This window comes from Triturus cristatus, chromosome 3_1 (assembly GCF_964204655.1).
Source record: "Triturus cristatus chromosome 3_1, aTriCri1.1, whole genome shotgun sequence".
NCBI classification, from domain to species: domain Eukaryota; kingdom Metazoa; phylum Chordata; class Amphibia; order Caudata; family Salamandridae; genus Triturus; species Triturus cristatus.
In genome coordinates, this window is record NC_140583.1 from 970903330 (window position 1) to 970924795 (window position 21466).

General features: G+C 47.3%; 1 protein-coding gene across 2 annotated transcripts in view; it reads right to left on the reverse strand.

Annotated features, from left to right (window-relative positions):
• The window catches only part of LOC146861338 (mitogen-activated protein kinase kinase kinase 5-like), an 802557-nt gene that overhangs the window by 271137 nt on the left and 509954 nt on the right, over window positions 1-21466 (reverse strand). Inside the window, exon 21 of one of the 2 annotated variants that reach the window (XM_085645620.1) lies at window positions 6713-6881. In XM_085645620.1, the coding sequence (XP_085501746.1) occupies window positions 6713-6881 (169 nt within the window). Of the gene's footprint in view, window positions 1-6712; window positions 6885-21466 lie in introns of both variants that reach the window. The other variant, XM_085645619.1, reaches the window with a different exon arrangement.

Genomic DNA, 21466 nt, shown 5'->3' on the forward strand with positions numbered 1-21466 from the left:
TGGAGGTGAGTTCTAGGCAATAACCATACTGGATAATTTGTCTTACCCACTTGTCTGTTGTGCTGGAGTTCCAGACAGGTATGACTGTGTGAGACACATCCCGACAGGAGTGGAAGGGTCGGGGGGTAGTGAAGGGAAGTCACTGCTTGGTGTTAGGGGAATTGCAGGTGTTGTTATCTCTGGCTCTTCCCCAATTATTGTTCCCTCTCCGAAAATATCCTTTGGGGGAGGTAGATTGATTGGGGCTTTTGTAAGATGAGAAGGGATTTTCTGATGTTGTTTTGGAGCCACCCCTGTAAAAGGAGCGGTGAAAGGAAGCCCTGTTGGAGGGGAGTTGCAAAGCCCCATGGACTTCGCAGTCTCTGTATCTGTCTTCATTTTCTCCAATGAAGTATCGACTGTAGGTCCAAAAAGATGCTCTTGCTCGAAGGGTTGATTGAGTATGGTGCTTTGAACTTTTTGCTTGAATCGGGAGATTCAAAGCCAAGCGTGCCTACGCAGTAATATGCTGGTGTTAATGGCACGGGATGCTGTATCAGCTGCATCTAGGGCGCATTCTATGGAAGTGTTAGTTATTACTTTGCCCTCTTGAATAAGTTCATTGTCCTTGTTTTTGTGTTCCTCTGGTAAATACTGCATTAGTTTTTCCAGCTCGTCATAGTGCGCTTTGTCAGAGTGCTAGGAGAGCTTGCGCATTGGCAATGCACCAATGGTTAGCAACATGTGACGCAATTCTTTTCCCTGAAGCGTCTATAAGCTTTGACTCCTTGTCAGGAGGAGGGGCGTTGCCTGTAGCTTGGGAATTAGCCCTTTTGCGTGCGTTACACATCAAGAGTCTAAAAGTACCTGGCCTTTGATGTACACAGGGTCTGTAGGAGCTGCTTTATATTTTTTTATACAGCCTTGGTGTAAGTATTCGGGCTCTAACAGGGTCTTTGAATACTTCTGTTGCGTGTTTTAACATGCCTTTCAGCATAAGCAGGGTGGGGGGTGGATTTTTGTGAAGGTGCGAATGTTCCCACTAAGAAGTCCTCTTCTAGGGGATCAGTGTGTAGTTCCACCCCATGGTAGTGAGCAGCCATATTGATAAGTTGTGCAAAACCAATGCTATCATCAGGTGGTGATGGTCTGGAGGGATACAGATCAGGGTCATTGTGCAGATCTGGATCTTGATCATAGTCATCCCATGGGTCTGGGTCCTGTGGTATGCTATGGTCGTCATCATCCCCTAGTGTATCCCTATCCCCACCATCATCATCATCACCATCTTGTGGCACAGGTGAATGTGTGGGTGATGGTGAGTTTGCTGGTGAGATGAATAAGTTGGGATCAGGAGGAGAGGGAGTACCCATGTCTTTGCGTTTGAGAGGTAGGAGAGGATCCTCTGGAAGATCTAGGTTCCGTTTCTTAGGAGGTTTGGTTAGAAGTTTGCCAGTTTCGGGGTCAATATGCAGTGTTTTCGCTTTGGATCCGACGATTCTAAAAGAGAAAGTTCTTTGGGTGGCGTCTTGTTTCGGCGCCGGCAGCTTGGCCGTAGAGTGACCCTTAATGGGCTTAAGCTGTGACGGTTTTGTTGGTGTTTTTGGCTCTGAAATCTTTGGTGAGGGAGTTTTCAGATCTGACATTTTCTACAGCTCCGAAGCTTTCGGTTTGTCCTGCTTCGGTTCCAAAGCTTTGTCTTTTGGTGGCTTTGGAGTCGGGGTTTTCGGCGTAGAAGGGGTCTTCGTGCCGGCAATGAAGTGTGGGGCACCGGCTTGGTTTTAGGCTTTGGTGCCAAAGGTGTAGGTTCGGTGCCGGAATGGGGCTGACTCAAGCCCAAGACGGAAGGCTTTTGTTTCAGCTTCATAGCCGGGCCCGAGTGTGGGGCGTCTGAAGTATCATCACGGTGTTGACCTGAGCCCGAGGGCAAAGGTATTACCGGAGCCTTAGGTTTGGTGGCAGGCTGGGTAATAGTACTCACTGTCCGCTGAGCCGGGGTGACAGTCTGCTTGTCTTCCTCGGAGTCGTCGGCTTCGGAGACGGAGCTATCCTCTTATGCAGGTTGAAGTTCTGTATGGACTGTGGAACCTGCTTCGATGTCTGGTATCGAGCTGCTGCTTCGAGACATTTCGTGTCGTCGAGCCAGACTATCACGGATGGTTTTCTTCGACCGGAACGATGTACAGGCCTCGCAGTGCTTTTCCTCATGCTAGGGGAAGAGGCAGAGGTTACACACTTCGTGTAAGTCTGTGTGTGTGAATTTAGCACCACACCTGGGGCATTTTATAAACTGAGTCTGTTCCATCGACAGCCGTTGTGATCGGCACGGCTAGGCCCAACGGCCCGCGTCGAAGATCTTGGTCTAAGATTTTTGAAGTTGGAGGATGCACGTCGAAAGTGGAACGCGATCGAGAACAGTACCGTCGAGCGGCGAAGGATTGCGCTTCGAAGGGGGTTCGAAAACAATACCAACCCATAGCGCAGGAAATCACATCCGAACTTGATAGCGGAAAAAAACAATCTGGGGATGGAGTTGATGCCCATGCGCACTACCATCGTAAGGAGGAGTCACCTATCTCGTGACTACAAAGACACTTGTTTTGTTTGCATTTAAGCACGCTACCAGATTGTGGTGGTTGTTCTGCTGGCTTCCTCATGTGATTCTCCTGCTCCACTCCATGTTGCATGCCCCTACCCGTCCTCCCTTGTTACAAGCGCTACAACATGCGGTCAGCTTCAGCGCCTGCTGCTAGTCACCGGCCGCAGCTTCTCGTGCTATATCCGCGTTCAGTTCAACGATGCTCCTTTCGCATGTACCAGAGTTTTCATGCTGAAGTGTTCATGATACTGAAAGGAGAGCACACACCCCTCCAGCTGACAGGCTGCAAATCCTGGCAGCGTGTACCAACAGATGTCTCTGTACAGGAACGCGGTGTGATTCGTCAAAGGTCTCTGTGAATTCACCAAGTAAAAGGGAACTAAATATTTTTAAATTGACATTGCTACAATGCCATGGGGATGTCTTTGGTGCTGCAATTGATTTCCTGCTCCCATATACGCAAATTCAATCAATAGCACAGCAACATTGCATTGTTTTTCATTTCCTTTCTATTATTAAGTACCCTGTTTTCCATTATTGAGCTGTCTCCGCAGGGTGCATGCACCCCAGGGAGCAGCCCCAGCCCGGTGCATCATGTTCTGCAATGTGACGAGGCTGCTTTCATAACTATGCCTCTCTGACCCTTCGCACACTAAGTTGGAAGCACCGATAACTGTTATAGTGCAGGGCGTAGTTTCTGGGAAATGTTTTCAAATTGTATTCCTTGTTACTACTTTTAAAAGTAATGCTTACAACGGTGTTTTCCCCTTCCTACAATCCAGCCTTTTCGGGGGGAGGGTGCCTACGTTTTAAACCAGCAGTACCGCAGCAAATGGATCTGATTAGTTTACACAGGTTTCTTCATTGGAGAGTTTGCTCATGTGGGTGGGCGAGCGAATATCAGAATGATTCAGTGGTTGGATGAGTGAGTGCATTGATTAAGGAATACGTAACAGTGCAGAGATCATTACTTTTGGGGTGGATTCCACCTATTGACACTAAAATAAAACAAGCATTGGCACCTTATAAGTAGTTATGCAGCACAATATCCTTGGTGCAACAACATCAACCGTTGCATGGCTAAACACTTATAAGGTCCCAAAGGCGAGACCTACTGGCCATGCCAATGCTTTTTCTAATTGGCACCAATCCTCAGATTGCCTATCTTGGGGAGTGTAGATAATGAATCATGATTCACTTAACTGGTTGAGGAATGTACAATATGGATCTATGGGGTGGGATACTTGAAAAATTATGGCCCACCAGATGCCAGTCTAGAACTTCTGGACACCTCTCTGTTTAGAAGCAGACAAGAACATGGTTTCTAGCAGGTAGCCATCAGAGTATCTTGTAAAAGTATCATTAAAAGGAAACAAGGGCTCTGATGTTGCTAGCCCAAGCCGTGGGATTTATGTCATAACATTTTCTTTATTCGGAGTGCACCTGTAGCTTTAGCACCTCAGCAGCATTCTGATCCACCACTGCAAATGAAGCAGTCTCATCCGTTGGTGGTCCAGGGGCAAGTCAAGTTCTGTATGGGGGGGGGGGTGGTGGGGGGTGGAGAGTGGAGGTGGCAAGCCCACTTCTGTTTTGTAACTCAAGATAGAAGGCTTCATGAATATAATGATGGAGCAACAAGCCATCCCCCTCACCATGAACAAATGCTGAAGCGCACCCTGGTTCTGGTAAATAATCAAGAGTCAGAACCAAAAAGATAATGATACAAACAATGGTTCTGTCGGGTATTGCTATTTCTTTGTAAATTCGAAGCAATCATATAAACAGTAAATCAAAAAAAGACTGTTTATATGATTGCTTCGAATTTACAAAGAAATAGCAATACCCGACAGAACCATTGTTTGCAGTGTAGATGCCCAGGTTCTGAGGGATACTGGGTCACCTCATTTGCTTTGCAGACAAAAAGATAATGGAGCCTCTGCCGATAGCTCTGATAAAGAAGAGGCGCAGGTTTAGAGTCAGGCTGTATGACCATCATTCGCACTTTTGTAATTTAGTACAGCGACATTGGCTGAAGTCAGTTCAGGAGCTAACATAGGAATCAGCACAGGCCGAAAAGTGTTGGGGTGGAACTGGCCTGGATCCCGAGGCTCGTGTAGAAGTCTGCACCAGGGGTGGCACGGGTGCGGTAGTGGGTAACAAGGGGGGGGGGGGGGGGTGGAGGGCTCAACGGAAAAACCACTGTTGGTATCCCAACTGGAGATCCTGCGGTTCATGGGGATCCTTAGGCATGCTAGAGGGAGCCAGAAGCACACTGAATATCTATTACCAGGTCTCTTTGAAGGCCTCTGCTGCAGTGTTGAGGAGGGTCCTGGGAAACTGAGCGCGTAAAAATCAGCTAAGGACTTGGCTCAGTGACAGGCGACCTCAACAGAGTGCGACTTGCATCTTCATGCCCTTGTGCTTTCTCCTTTGAGTTGGGCTGGCAGGATGAGGTTGAGCCATGCTTTGCTCTTCATTACTTGTGGTTGAACTTGTTCTTACTGGTAAACTTCAAGCAGGAAGTAGAATGGTCATGGGAACAGCCCTGTGATTGGGACCCTGTGATTGGGACCAGTTGGAACATGACTTACAGGAAGGCTGCAACCTTTTCTTACCCCCTGCAATGTACAGCTTGGACACATGGTCTAGAAATGCCTTTGGGTGCATGAGGGCGCAATCATCCCGAGTCCAGGTACCAACAACATACCTCCTGCAGATTTGTGTCCGACATCTGCTTCCTGCAAATAAGATACAGACTGAATCCTGTCATTTTCAGGAGACACAACATTGGACACTGTTTGAAAGTTTTAGAAATTGTTAAGAAACCCAAAAATTTAGGAGAAGAGCTTCGGATCAATATTGAAAGGGGCGCAGAGAATGAAATGGAGGTCAGGACGCAGCAGTGGTGATTATATGCGACTCTAATCTGTCACTACAGGGGCGGTGTGGAGTCGCAAGCTGCCACTTGAGGGGGGGGGGGGATGCAGGGAGCATTACTATGGAATATTCCAAGGTGAGGAATCGGAGGGTCAGCAGTATTCATTAGAATCCCTAATATAAAGCTGATTAAGCAACCTTAAATGTACGTCCCTTTCCAGTGCCACCTGATAACAAGCATAACAGTGATCTGATTATCAGAGTTTTGTATCTCAGATCTTGTGAATTCCAGATTATTACACGTATCAAACATCTACAATTCTGCAATTTAGGTTTTCAGCAGTCTTTTACTCATGTTATGTTCCCCTTTATTTCTATGATTCTTTTTCACCTCATGGTTCTCTGATGTTCTCTACTTGTGCCCCCTACGTTATTGGCAATAAGCAAATAAAAGCTGTACGGGGCATGATGTGACATCACCTAGCCACCATCACACGTTGCAACTTTAAAAATGGGATTAGGATGGGAGGTTTATTTTACAGCCAGAAAGATGTGTATTTAAGCACTCAGACTCCGTGTGACTGTATTATGCCCAAGGTATTTGAATCTGTGACAGATATCTACAAACAAGAAGACGTGCAGACATAAGGTTACCAGATGGACCAGGTTTTTAATTAACCACAAAATACATTCTGGGAGTAGCAGTCCTGGTTCACTTAATATGATCCAACTGAACTAGCACACCCGACAACAAATGATTAGAAGAATGCGAATGGACAGGGAGTAAAGGACCTGAAATCTGGAGAAAAAAAATGATGCAAAGAGCCTTCCGCCTATATCAAAAGAGAGAAAATTACTTTGTCACATTCTGGCATGTTCATTTTCCCCCTTATAAAAGGAAGACTGCATGGTTCAATCAATTAAAAATTAACATTTTCAATTAATTAAAAAGTGATCCCTCAAATCTCAGATCTCTAAACGTTCCTGGAATCCCTCACTCAAATTAACCCCTGCTTACCCTTCCAAGCATGGCTTTAAATTGCTCAAGGAGACCCTTTTAAACACAAAAAATCATCTTTTCTAAGCAAAGGCTTGAGGGCTGCATATGAACTTTAAATAATGGCAGTAGGGCTGCAGGAGTACTGTCTTTAATATAACCCTTGTCCCCACCTTTCCACCATATGCATATGTGTATTCTGGCAGTAAACATCTTCCTAATCCCACGTAGATAAATGTGTGGAAGTGTGTGAGCATTACCTTCCAAAGCTTTGCTGCAGATCTTCGAAGGACTGGGCCGGGCCCATGCCTTTCTGTGTCAGGTCTGTATTGCTGTGCCTGGTTCTCAGGGACCACGTCTCACTTTGCCTCTCTCTGTCCACCTGATCTTCTCGTGGGCTGACTGGCACAGACAAGCTTCGGTGGCATTCTGCTGAGGGTGTAGGAGGGTCAAGTAAGAAATAGGGGAGAAAAACAAGCATGAGGCCAAGTAAAGGAAGGACTGCAACCAGACAAACAAAAAAACACAAATACACCCTTAAAAATTAACACAGATTCAACTTCTCCCACTTCTCTAGTGTTTCACAGATAAAATAGGATTGGAGCTCTAAAAAGGCTCTTCGTTTAGAAACTAGCAATATTTAAAACAATCAAAGCCAGTTGCTGTAGTAACTCCTATATTCTTAGTCCGGACATACCAGGTCTTGGATGTCCTTCTTTCGAAAGGTGCCAATGCAGGTAACCTGGCACTTCGGCACAGAGATGGCTGAGAGTTAGCACACTGCTCACCTACGTGCCGGTGCCGAAATATGGGGCGTGTGGATGTTCAAATTTTAAAAGTAAGCCACGGCACTCAACACGGTGGCAAAATGAGGCTCATTCGCGATGCCAACGCCAACCAATAGTACTCGGTTCACACGATCACCCGCATGGGCACACTGTGGTGAGATTTCAGGCGCGCTCATGCAGGAATGATTTCAGCTCCCTCGGACAACATGACAGCGTGCAGACATTCGGTCCGTCGCCGAGGCCATAATTACTATTACACCTCTGACACAATGTTTATCACTCACTACGGGTGACAGACCGCCAATTACAGACCCAGTCACATTAAGAGACCTTGCTGAAAATTGCCGATTTCACGCTAACTCCGTCACGCACACATAATTTATGGTAGGGATGCCCAGTGGCAGCTGGTGACATTTGAAAGTCGTGGGCGTAACTTTGTCGTACTGAACTGCGGTGAGCGAGCAAGCTCGAACAACCCTAGGGGCGGTTATGGGGGTGGGGGGAGGGGGGGGGGATAAATGGTGCATTTTTTAGCAAATTTGAGGTAACAGGAAGGTTAATAAAGCAATTAGTTCTGGGCCTAAACTGCCCTCACAGGCTTATCTACAAGTTCCTCATCTCAGCACATCTTAGATACTGATAGGTTGGCCACCCAACCTTACTTGCAGATCTCACCTTGTTTGATGGTAAAGCCAAAGAATGGATCTACCTCACCGATTCACCGTCCTCTCCCAACCCCTCTTCCCTATTGATTGCCACCTTCCTTCCTCACTCTGCCCCCTTTTCCCCAGTCATCCCCCTGCCCTTCCCCATGTATCCTTCCTCCCCTGTACAATACTCCTTTCAAGAACACCAGGAGAGAACAATTTGCTTTGCCAGTGCAGTGCCACCGATTCCTAATTCCTTCGAGCAAAAGTTTTTTATTTTTTTTTGCACGTTCAGGATTTGAAAAACTATTTAAGGAGACAGGACTTTCAATGTTATAAACATCTGACTAATGAAATTTAAAGTTACCTAAAAAAAATGGGATATACAAATTTGCTCTTTTCCAAAAGCGGCATAAAGGATCTGAAATGGTGCAAGGTAAGTCTTTCTGACATTACTTAATTACCGTTCAGCGCGTATTTATAAGAACTGTTTAATATCACCCCGTTTTAATACGAGCACAGGCAACTAAAACGTTGTTGCTGGATACAGTTAATTCGCTAGTGTGTCTGGTAAATCAGAGCAATTACAAATGAACCAATACAACTTTTTGTACTATACGATGCTGCACACTCCTGGTGCACGCACGAGGGCATACATTGCGCACACAAGAGTATGCACCGCACGCCCCTGGTAGAACGGTATGCTGGTGGGATGCCACACTGCACACACTGGCAACATATCGCATACACAATGCGGGCACAGCATGGTCTGGGATGGTAATTTCTACACAACGAAAGCATGCACTGCACGGCACTGCACAGAACTGGGAGCACGATAAGCAGTTAGAAACATGCACTGCCCACATCTCCGTGCGCAATGCACACATAGGCTCACTGCACGTGCTTGCGAACACAGCAGACACACGGGTCCATTGCTCGCACAATACCACATGTAGAAAAGCCCTCACTGCGCAGGCACAAGAGCACCGGGGAAGACTAAATTAAAGCAGCAAACAACTTACTGGGTCCGCGCCTATGGGCAGGGGTCCGACTCCAGCGTTGGCGCCTTCCACGTTACCGCGTCACTGACTGGAGTGGCAACCCCTCTGCTCTCAGCCAATATGGACGCTGCTCCAGCAGCGCCAGGATTGGCTTGGCAGGGGTACTCGCTGCCCGCCTGCCCATTAGGAGACCGAGGGTTGAGACGTTGCTCAACCCTCGCGCTACTAATGCGCAGCCGCCAGGCAAACAACACTAGTGCGCATGACTGGGCTGGTCGGAAAAATTCTGACCTAAGCCCGGCATGCACACTTGTGCTGCTGCCTGATGTGCTCTCCACGCCACCCCCTGCCGTCCTGACAATGCATGTCAGTCAGGTGAGTCAGCATAACGCCAGACCGCCCACCCTCTTCAGACCCTAAAGGGGGTGGGCGGTCTGGCGTCATGCTGACTCACCTGACACTAACCTGCATTATTTGAATGTCGGGAGCTACGGGCACGGGCGGCTTATGGGGAATCGCCCCAGCGCCCTAATGGACGAACCGCCACAGGGCATGCCATATTTCCATCACAGTGATGTAACTCTGAATCTTCAGAGAACACACTATGACTTGTCATTTGACTTTAACCCCTTTGCTGCTAGGCCTTTCCCCCCGTGCCAAGCCTTTTTTTGGCTATTTGGTGTAGTTCGCACTTAGGCTCCTGTAACTTTTTGACCAAAAAGTATCCACGCCAAATTTACGTCCTTTTCTTCCAACATCAAGGGGATTTTATTAATTGTGACAGGACATAATACATTTTACACATTACACAAAACCCGTTGCAATTGTATGTACATTTTCCACGTTACTATGTAACCCCCCTTTTCCCAACTAGTCTTTCGCCTTCTGTCTTTTGTGCCTACTGCTACGGGAAATCAACCATCTGGTTTACTCTCCGCTGTATCCCCTGCCCCGGGTTCGCACACAAATTTCCACAGTACATATTCCACATGTTCCAGATCTGCTACCGCTTCTTGGGGCACCCTCTGCCTGTATATACTTTTTTTTGGCAATCCTACACCAGTTGAGCTCCCTCTCCCAATCTCACAGGCATGGTATTTCCAGCACCTCCCAGTGTTGAGCAATGTTGCGTTTTGCAATTGTGTGCCGCAATGTTACCCAGATCCTTTCTCGCTGATATCTGTGGGTTTCCATATGTTGAGGAGACACCAGTTTGGGTCAAGGGTCAATTCTATCCCTGTGACTTCGGAATTCTTCCATATTATGGTTACCCAGTATTGTATCCTGGGGCAGTCCCACGCCATGTGATAGTATGTTCCCTCCAGGCCACACCCTGTCCCACAGGTGGCATCCTCTATTCTTCCCATATTAACTAGGCAGCTGCACGTGTAGTATATTCTGAGAAGTATTTTTAATTGTATTAATCTGAACTCTCTCAATATGGCCGCTTCCTTTAGGGACGACAAAGCGTCTTGCCATTCATGCCCATCAAGCTCCCCAATGTCTGCCTGCCACTTTCCTCTGAGTTTGGCGAGGGTGTCCGGGGAGTTATTTACCAGTTTCTGATAAGTCAGGATATAGCATTCTTATACATATGATCTCTTAGGATTCTATCTTCTAGTGGAGAACACTCTGGGAGTGGCATGCTCTTAGGGATCGCCGCTTGCAGTACATGTTTAATCTGCAGATAGCGGAACATTTCAGAATTGGATAGTTCGCATTCTTGCTGAAATAGTTCAAATGATCGTATGTCGCCCCTCACCCACAAATCTCCCACCCGGGATATACCTATGAGGTCCCATTTGTTAAAGGCCAGATACTTGCCCACGTTTCCAAGAATTTCTGCATCCCAGAGTGTAGTGTGTTGCTTGATCCTATTTTCCCAGCCATCTGTCGCAGGACGGTATGCCAAAGTTAGACGGTAATTTTGGTTGGGCCGGTCAGAGCTAGAGTGCTTTCTTATGCCCCCTCCTCCCTGGAACATATCTATCCATATGATACGCAGGATCCTCCAGTGATTGATGCATGTATTGGATAATGGCAACCAGTTGGGTTGCCCAATAGTATCTCTGTATGTCGGGAAACGCAATACCCCCATCATACCATCCCCGGACTAATTTTTGGTGAGCGATTCTCAATGGCTTTTCCTCCCACAATAACTTTCCTTTTTCAATTTCTATTGTTGTGAAGTATTTTGGGGGGCACCATATATGGCGTGTTCTGCAAGATGTAAAAGAAGCGCCATAATTTTAAAGAGGGCCGCCCGTCCTAGCAGAGAAAGAGGCAGCGTCTTCCAGTGGTGTACATCGTCTTGTAGGCGCTGCAGGGGGGGCAGTAGGTTACTTTTGTAGAAGAGATCTGGGTCTGTCGTTATGAACACTTCTAGGTAGCGGAAGCCTTCCATTACTGCCTCTGCCTCACATTCCGTGGGGAGGGCGGGGGACTGTCCGTGTAGCACAAATGGTGGATTTGGACCAGTTTATGTTGTAGCCAGGGTACCTCCCAAAGTTGGTGAATATTGTATTGTATTGTATTGTATAAAGTTCTTCTATAGCGCTTTATGTCACCCTACGGGCATCCTGGCGCTAAGAGACTGTAGAAGAAAACCTGAGACAGTAGGAACGTTTGCCGATGTGCCAAGAATGTTACACTCTAAACTCTGCCAAAGAGCCATGTTTTAAGATTCTTCCTAAAGTTCAGCAATGATGAAGCTTGGCGTAGATCTTGGGGGATTTGATTCCAGAGGCGGGCTGCCGCCGTACTGAAGGCCCTGCCTCCCGTCTTAGTGCGTTTAACTCTGGTAACCACTGCCAGACTTTGGCTGGTGGACCGAAGAAGTCTCTTTGGTTCGTACCATGAGAATCTATCGCACAGAGGAGGAGGACCAATTTTATGGAGGGCTCTATACACCATGACCAATGATTTAAACTCGATCCTTTTATTGATCGGGAGCCAGTGAAGGTCCCTCAATGCCAGTGTTGTTGAGGAGTCACGTTGTCTTCCCAAGGCCAGTTTGGCTGCGGCGGACTGTATTCTTTGCAGTCCCTGTACAGTGTACCGAGGGGCACCCAGGAACAGTGAATTACAGTAGTCGAGCCTACTTAGGATCACGCTCTGAACCACCAGAGATCTGGTCTCGATAGGGAGGAGCGGAAGGATTTGGCGCAAAGCTCTTAGTAGGGCAATACAGGTGCCTATGGTCTTGTTCGCCTGGGATTGCAGCTGGAGATCTTCATCCATCATAACCCCCAGGTTACGGACTGTTTTTACTGGCAGTACCCTGTGACTTGAGTTTTTAGGGGATGCCAAACATAAAAGGATGTTGTCTGTACATAAGAATATTCGGTCTTCACATTCATCAGACCATCGCAAACCCCTGATCAATGGATCCCTTCGGACCAAAGAGGCAAATGGTTCCAACATTAGTGCAAAAATCAGAGGCGACAAAGGGCACCCTTGCCTTGTTCCCCTGCTCAGTGGAAATCTGTAAGACGTTGTACAAACCCTATTTTTTACAACACTGCGAACATGTATGGCCACTCTACGGTATCGAGGCCTTTGGAGAATTGAGCGACAACCACTGCATTCTCTCGTATTGTATCCACCCTGCCCAGCACTCCGTTAAGTCTACGGCGGTTGGGCGCTGTATTTCTTCCTGACAAAGCCGGATTGGTCAAGGTGTACCAATCGTGGGATAAATTGGATAAGGCGATCAGCAAGAAATTTGGCAAGGACTTTTACTTTCGCATTAATCAACTAAATAGATTGGTAGGATGTACATTTGCCTTTTGGTTTTCCCTCCTTGTGAATCACCACTATGGAGGTAAGGCGTTGGTCTTCGGGCAATGTCCCCTACTCTCGACTCTCGATTTAATGCAATTTTTGGGGATCTCTAAGCTGCTCTCCTCTCGAAGTGGAGGTGATTATTCTTTTGGCTAGCTCATGCTATTCTAACCAGGCGAGCAATTTCCCTGTCTTATCTCCAAATTCGTATATTTTGTGCCTGGCTGCCGTATGTTGGGTCCTGGCTCCGTCTGTGGCCAGTTCACAGTATCTGTTTTTTGATAGCTAGTATATGTGTAGTCTCCTCTGCGTTATCAGTTAGGGCTCCCTCGATTTGCAGGAGCTTGCCCTCAATTTTTTCCAAAGCTGCCTTTTTCCCCCCTTCCGATGTCCCGCTATTAAGGAGATAGCTTGTCCCCGTATCACGGGCTTATATGCCTCCCATAATGTTAGTGTGAATTGGACCGACCCAGTGTTTTCTTCAAAATAGTTTTTCATTGCTAGTAGCAGGGATTTTGAGCCACCATGGATCAATTTGTCCTTTCCCCCCTGACGGGGTCCCCTTTCTTAGTAAACCGCCCATAGCGTTGAATGGTCTGATATTCCCCTGGCCGTTTGACGTACATCTCTAAACTTCCCCATTAGGTCTGGCAGGGCGATTCTGTAGTCTATTCTTGGAAGACTGTGTGGGTACCTGAGTAAAACGTGTATGATCGTGTTGTAGAATTGTGAGTACGCCACACGTCTACTAGCCCCATCGCATTCAGGAATTCTAATAATTTAGAGTTCGTTTGTTGTGTGGCTCGCTGTGGATATCCAAGTTCTCAGAGAGTACAGAATTGAAATCTCCCCCTAATAGGAGCTCACCCACCGGCATCTCCAACAGTATATCTCCTATATCTTTGAATGTTTGTGTGTGCGCAATGCTGCGGGGGACATACACCGAGACGATATTTACCACCCTCTCCCTCCAAGACCCCGACACTGCCACGTATCATCCCAAGGCATTTGCCCAGGTTTGATTCACCACTAAGAGAAAGGTCTTTCTTTGCAATATCCCCACCCCTCTTGAACCCGTAGTGAATCCCGCATGTGCTATCAATTTATATCCCCATCTATCTAGGACTTTACAGGTATTGCCAATGAGGTGCGTCTCTTGAAGTAAAGCTATATCAGGGGAGTGGTGCTTTGAGTACCATTCCTCTCTCAATTCTGTCCCACAGCCCATTCACATTCCAGGAGAGAAGTCTCATTCCCGGGCCCTTGCCCATTTCATTAGCCTCTAATATGGTTTTTAACTTTCATTTTCCCTATAACCCTTGAACATGATAGTCCCCTTCTCGTGGGATATAGTAGGTCTTTCCTGTCTCCATGTCCTGCAACTGGTTTACCCTGAACAACAAACTTCAATCTTCCGGTCAAGCAATGGAATTTTCTGTCAAATAGCCCAGTGCCTCTAGTTTCCCCATACCTTCCCTTTCCCTCCCTGGAACAATCTTACATTTAAACTGTGAATAACAAGTTCCCCCCACCCTGCTATCCGGGTTTAAAACTGTCAGATTCCCCAACTATGCAGAGTGCCTGTCGCCCTGAAAATTCTGTATCATCTAGGGGGGGAAGGGGGGGGGGGGGGGGGGATTATGGGCTTTTCCCCTGTCTCCACCAGGCATCCCTTCTACCTCTGGGGAACCAGCGAATACAATTCCTGGTCAGGTTGAAATCCATGTCAATTTGTCCCTCCTTTTTTAGAGTTCTTTCTTTATGTAATTCCTGGCTCACCTGACATCAGTTTACTCAGCTGTGTCCGTACCATTACCTCAGAGCGCATCAGCCGCTTCTGTTCTTCTTCTTCTGGACTTCGACAGATTCTGGTACTTCGTTGCAACTGATCCTTGGGTTCCTGTGTTGATTGTCTATGCCTCTCCCGCTGACCTTTAGGGCTGTTGGCAGCCACCAACCTCCACCCCTCCAACCACTCCTTCGCTATTTCCAGATTCTCAAAAACCAAGCTTTGCCCTCTGCCTCCACCCTTAATTTCACAGGGAATATCACGGAATACTTAACTTCTCGCCTCTGCAGTTCCTGCTTGACCTTGTTAAAAGGCCATTGCTGTCTCTGGACCCCGACAGTGAAGTCGGGGAAAAAGGTTCTCACTATTCTCAAAGTGAATAGGTGGCCCACTCCTTGCCGCCAGCAGTATAATGTCCCTGTCTCGAAAGTTAAATATTCGGGGGTCAGGATGGGTCTGAGTGGTGCTCCAGGTTTAGGCCTCCCACCCGGGACCCAGTGTACCCTTTCTATGGTGAAGAATTGAGAGATTCTTTGGTTGCATGTTATTGATGATGATGTCTTCAACAAATAAATCTGTTGCTGGCCCTTCCGCACGCTCCGCTACCCCAATAATGCGAATATATTATTCCGGTGCGATCTTCCTTTATATTCGTCTAGCTTTATTTCGAGGTCACGACAGGTACCTTGAAGTTTCTTGACTTGCTGCTGTGTGGACTTGGAGTCGTTTTGGATTCCTGCCTCGGTGGTCTCCTTCATGGTTACTTTATCCCTCAAATTTAGCCGGGAAAAAAAGAAATCCGCTTTTTTCAAATTTCTGTGTGGGAAAGTTGTGGGATCAATGGACTGACACAAATTTCCTACCACCCAGCATTCCCACAGGTCTCCCGATAAAAATAGTACCTCACTCTTGTGGGTGGGCCTAGTGCCCGCGGTAGGGAAAGGCCCAAAACGTATTGTGGAGACATCACAATCACCTATCACAAAACAACCTTGTTTTGCAAGGGCGGGGGGGGGGGGGGGGGGGGGGGGGGGGGGGTTGGAGGTCACCTGGGTTTTTGGCCAGGGCTTGGCAGCCATCGAGGGAAACATACCAAACCCACTAATTTCTGAAGTGATTTTTTCAGCTAAATGAGGTTTGCAGGGGATTCTGGCCAGGAAAATGTTGGGAGGTCTATGCAAGCCATACCTCCCTGGACTCCCCCGGGTGTCTAGTTTTCAGAAATGTGTGGGTTTGGTAGGATTCGCAAGATGGCGCCAAGCCCAGAGCTAAAAACCCAGGTGGCCCCCCTTGAAAAGCCAGGTCTTTTTGTGATGGGTATTTTATGTATCCTCCTGTTTTGGGCACTTGACTGTCGCTAGAACTTGGCCCACCCACACGAGGTTTGCAGGGGATTCTGGGTAGGAAAACATTGGGGGCGGTTCATGCAACCCATACCTCCCTGGACTTCTTAGGGTGTCTAGTCTTCAGAAATGTGTGGGTTTGGTAGATTTCCTTATATGGCTGCTGAACCCGGGACCAAAAACACAGGTGACCCCCTTGAAATACCAGGTAGTTTTGTGATAGATAGGTGGGCACCTGTGTTTTGGTCACGGGTTTGCAGACATCTAGGGGAACCTAAAAAAAACCAGACATTTCTGAAAACTGGACACCCGTGGGAGTCCAGGGAGGTGAGGCTTGCATTGATCCCCCAACATTTTCCTTTCGAAAATTTGCTGCAAACCACAGATTTTAGCATAATAGTCACATTTCCCTCTAATATCTGTGTTGGAAAGTTGTGGGATCACGGATCAACACAAATTTCCTAAAACCTAGCATTCCCCTCAGTCTCCCGATAAAATGGATACCTTATTTGTGTGGCTGGGCCAAGTGCCCATGACATGGAAGTGCCAAAAACATGACTCCATTTTGGGCAGCCCCACAAGTGAGGTATCATTTTTCTCAAAATTCCTACTACCCAGCATTCCCCTTGGTCTCGTGCCTGCAAGGTAATCGTACAACTAACACAGAAATGTGAGGAAAATATGACTTTGTAAGTAAATTTGAGGTTTGCGGGGGATTCTGGGTAAGGAAACGCTGGGGGATCCATGCAAGACACACCATCAGCCAAGTACACGCACACATCCATCAACGCACACCGCCAGCCAAGTGCCATCCACACACCGCCAGCCAAGCACCATCCATGCACACCGCCAGCCATGCGCCACCTGTAGGAAACTGGTTCTATATATTCTACACCAAAATGAGGTATAGTGTGTATAGCGCCCAGGTACCCCAGAGGTAGGCAGAGGTTAAAGTTAGATAGAACCTTACTCTCGAATTGTGGTAGAGTGGTCGAGCAGTAAGGCAGTATCAGAGGACAGTGTTAATCATTTGATGTACACAGTCAGCAAATGAATTCACACACTCAAGAACTGAACACTAGGCCAATTGTTTTTGTATAAAAAAATATACTGTTTATTTCTAGAACCAAGCAAGCCTGGCACAGGTAAGCATAAAATACTTTTCAGTAATAAGTTGCTGAACATAGAACAGTTTGAAAATGCACTAGAACTTGTACTTTTTGATTTACAGGGGATGCAGCAGGTTGCAACACTTCTCAAATTCACTACATTGGAATGAATAGGCTTTTTCAGTAAATTAAAGGTAAATTACTTTGTACGTTACTTTTCTAACTCAGTGCTGGATACCTAGTTTCAGCACTGGGACATTTCCTGTAAACAGGTAAGTAATTAAGTTTTGGTTATTCACATGATTTTTAAAGAATATCTTTAGATTTCAAAACTCCACACATTCGCTTTTTGGAAGAAAAACAGTGCATTGAAATGAATAGGTTTTTTCAGTAAATTACAGGTACGTTACTTTGTAGGTTACTTTTCTTACTCAGTGCTGGATACCTGGATTCAGCACTGGGACATTTCCTGTAAACAGGTAAGTAAATACATTTTAGTTTCTCGTGATTTTAAAAGAATATTTTTAGATTTCAAAATTCCACACTTAGAAATTTTTGGAAGAAAATTGTCAATGTTATCTTGTGGAGGAAAAACAGGTTATCGGTTCACATGTAAGTAATCGCCTGTGGGAGTTAATTATATGGGGTTAGACTCAAGTGCCCCCAAGGGTCAGTGATGCACTGTTGCACCCTCAGCGGCACTAGGGCGGCCGAGTGCAGAGTGTTGAGGCCTAATGTTATCCAATGGGGGATAGGAGACCTCCAGTTGGTGGCTGCTGGCAAGCAGGCCACTGGGGTTGTGGGAGCAAGGCTCCTAGGGTTAAGGTCAGGGCAAATGGGGAAGCAAAGTAGCACAAAAGGTGAACCCTCAGAAGCACTGGGGCAGCTGGGTCCATAGTGCTGTTTCGACGTCGGGCGCCCTGTTTTCTATAGAGAACCTACGGTTTGCAAAAGCACTGCAGGCAGGGAGACGAAGGACTGCTGGGTACGACCACCACTTGGAGAGGTAAGTAGGGAAGTTATGTGTTGGTTAGGCACCGTCGGTTTGGGCACACAAGGCCGTGGGTCATCGGGTGCAGGGGTGCATTTTGGAGTCGGATCTTCTTACCAGCTCCTGGTCGTGGTTAGGGGGGGCCTTCTGGATTTAGACTGCAGGCATCGGCTGGAGGCAGGTCAGGGGTCGCCGGATCGGAGGGTGCAGAGTGGGCTGGATTCGGGGTCTCTGGCTGCTGCCAGAGGGTGCAGTTGAACAAATCCGGTGTTCACAGGAGAAGCAGTCTTTAGAAGTGAAGGTACGCAGGTCCTACAGGGTTTTCGAGGTTGCTGGATGCAGGACACACCGGGATTTTGCAGGGGCAGGTTCGAGGGGAGACAGGCCAGTAGGGCTGGGGCCAAGTCAGGGGGCATCTGCCTCTTGTTAGCTGGCTGCACGGCTGTTCGGTCCTTCTTTTCTTCTTATTGTCAGGCTGGATCTCAGGAAGCAAGGTTCTGGATGCCCCCTAAATACTAAATTTAGGGGCGTTACAGGTAGGTAAAGGGCAGGGACAAATGGGTCCCTTCCCTGGGGTGGGTACATCCCCTATCATGCAACCCTCCAGTGGGAGGGGGACAGGAGCCTGTCCCTGGTTGGTTGGGTGCCCCCATCCTCAAGATGGCGGGGACTCAGAGCTATGCTTCACCTCCCCTACATGAGGGGTGAAGTTGGCAGAAGTGGGCACACCTCTTTCCCTCACTTGTTTTTCTCACCGGTTCTCAAGCCCAAAGTGGGGGATAGAACCAGTGGGGACCAGTTGCTGAAAGTAGCAAATGGTCTGGGGAAGCTCACAAAGGCGGAATGCGTTTGAAGCTTCCCCTTCATGAACCCTGCCCATCCTGGGGAAGTAGGCTTGGCACCTCGTCCCAGGATGTGCATTGTTTCAGGCCCCAGAGAGCAGCAGGCTCTAGACCCAGGGGTCCAGAAACATGTCTGTTGGTTGAAGCAGCCACTCAGCCTGGATACTAGTGGTGGGTTAGTTTTCAGGGGGCATCTCTGAGATGCCCTCTGTGTGCATTTTTCATTAAATCCCACACTGGCATCAAGGTGAGTTTAATGTGCGGATAAGTTTGATACCAAACTTCTCAGTTTTCAGTGTAGCCATTATGGTGCTGTGGAAATAGGGGTAATTAACACAATCACTAATTACCAGTACCCCAAGCATTTGATGTTTGTTGGATGCAGTAATTACTAAATATACCCAATTCCGTCGATCAGTATGAAATATAACAGCGATTGCCAGCCAGTGCTTTTATTAATCAGTTTGAGACAATTATTCTGGACTTAAAGTGTCCAGGAAAAAATGTGCGTGAGCAGAAATTACAATGTGTCGTGATAATCGCAGCGCTCAGAATCCACTTTGTGCAGATTGGGTACTTCACTTGCATATGAATATGGGAAATGCCCACAAAGTTTGCAACTTTAACAACAACTGCGCAGTGGGTGGGTGCACCTTAACAGTATCTCTCTGGCCGGTTCTGAGAAGGTGCTTAGATGCCACAGTGGCCTCCATTAAACACATAGGCACAAAAAGGGGCAGTATTGTCCTACACGCCGCATATTATTGCTGGCACCCGAATAGCATTATTACTGATCTCCTTTTCAATCGGATTACTTTGATCAAATATTAAACAAGTGTTTAGAGTACATTAAGTTGGGCTTGGCCTATATTTTTCCAGACTTGGCAGTTTAGCTAACTTTGGATGTACCGCTCACCCCGCCATTAACAGAGTTTCCTCAGTTTCCCTTGTCTTCGAGGAAAATGTCATCTACTTCATCTGATTAGATAGCTTTTAAAAAGGTAGAATTAATGCCTAGTTTGATTGTTGTGTTTTACTTAAAGTATTCTCTGGAATGTTAACCCATAACGGGAATCAACGTTTATGGTATGCTTTTTAGAATACATAAACCTATCGCTTTCATTTTTTTTTTTTTTGAAACTGTTTTTATTGTTTTGGTGTACAGGCAACAGCTTAGCATCCGTATGTAAACCTATCCCTTTCATCAACTCTGATTTCCAATCAACTATAATTCTAAGCAAAGACCTTCATTTAAACAAATTGCATTGCTTCTTGCGTCGACATTATCGATTCAAACATTCATTTATTGATTTGTTTCTGATTTTACCATCCATAAAATCATATGAAAACTTTAAACGTGGTCCTCTGCTTTACCTGGTGCACACATTGCAGTACTCATCTTCTTGAGACAAGCCAGATCTGCAGGAAGTAACCGGAACGGTCTAAACGCCAGCAAGACGCAAGAGCGAACAGAGGCTTGCCGGGATATCAAATCCGCCTCCTACGTCACAGAAAGGACTTTATAAAGAAGCATTTGCAACCAACTATTGCATTTCCAACAGTAACACTTTTTGGAACGTCCCTAAGCAAACTTCACTAGGAAAATATTACATCATGAGATCACCTTGAAACCACCTCCCCTACACACACACTCGCATTTACACAAGACCTACTGCATTGGAAACGAAAGTGCAGGTGGGAAAGAAGGCACAAATGGGAGTGCAGGGGGCAGGTAAGCAGTCGTGGGCCGAGAAGTCACAGACTGTGGGGGAGGGGGTGGGGCAGGCAGGGGAAGAAAATAGTGTTGGAAGTAAAGGGGCCAGTAGCCATGGAAGGATTCAAATGACGACATGGCCTTTATGAGGAGGGACTAACAAGCGTCAAACCAAATCGGAATTCCGCATTCAAGACAAAAGCCAATGAAAAAGCTGGGTGGAGAATGGGCGGAGCTTCCACGCCATACTGAATACTGCATGCCTCGCAAAGCGAGCAGCGCATGCGCTGCAACGCTAGGCTCGCCCTGAAAAACCCCTGGAATCTGGGGGGAGGGAGATTGAGGGCTATAGCCCCCATCTGCCCCCCAGGGGGGGCAAAAAGACTGGAATTGTGTGGGGGCAATTGACATGCCCATCCTGGCCAGCCCCCACCCCTAAATTCAACGGAAAAAATAGGGATTTAAATAGGCATGTGCGAGGACGGATCAGGTCTTAGGACAGCTCCCGGCCATCCGGAGCACGGAAAGGGTTAATAAAACTGTTGTAATTATAACAAGCACAATAACCATGAGGCGTGACTAACCACCCAAAATGGCGGACACAATCTAATTCTGTTTCGCATTTTTCCCCTTTTTATCCTGATCATTCCAACATATCCATACATAATCTGGCCCTCAGCAAGTGTGGGATCCCTCCCAGAGCTTGACGCTCCGCAGCTTGGAGAGCAGTGTGGCTGCGGTTTGGTCCTCAGCGAGGAGAATGGGGAAGCTGATGCGGCCCTAGCCATAAGAATGAGACCTGCAACCGGTGCAGAGCTACCTCACAGAGCCGGCCGTTACATTAAATATAGCCTACAGGGAAGAGGCCAGTACCCCAGTGGAACCACCGCAGCAGCGGAGAGAGGCGAGCGTGCCGTCCAGACTGGTGCCCATAAGCCAGTGGAAAGCTGTTGCCCGGGCGAGGTAAGCGAGCTTGGGCTGGGAGCCGGCTGCGTGGAGATGCACGG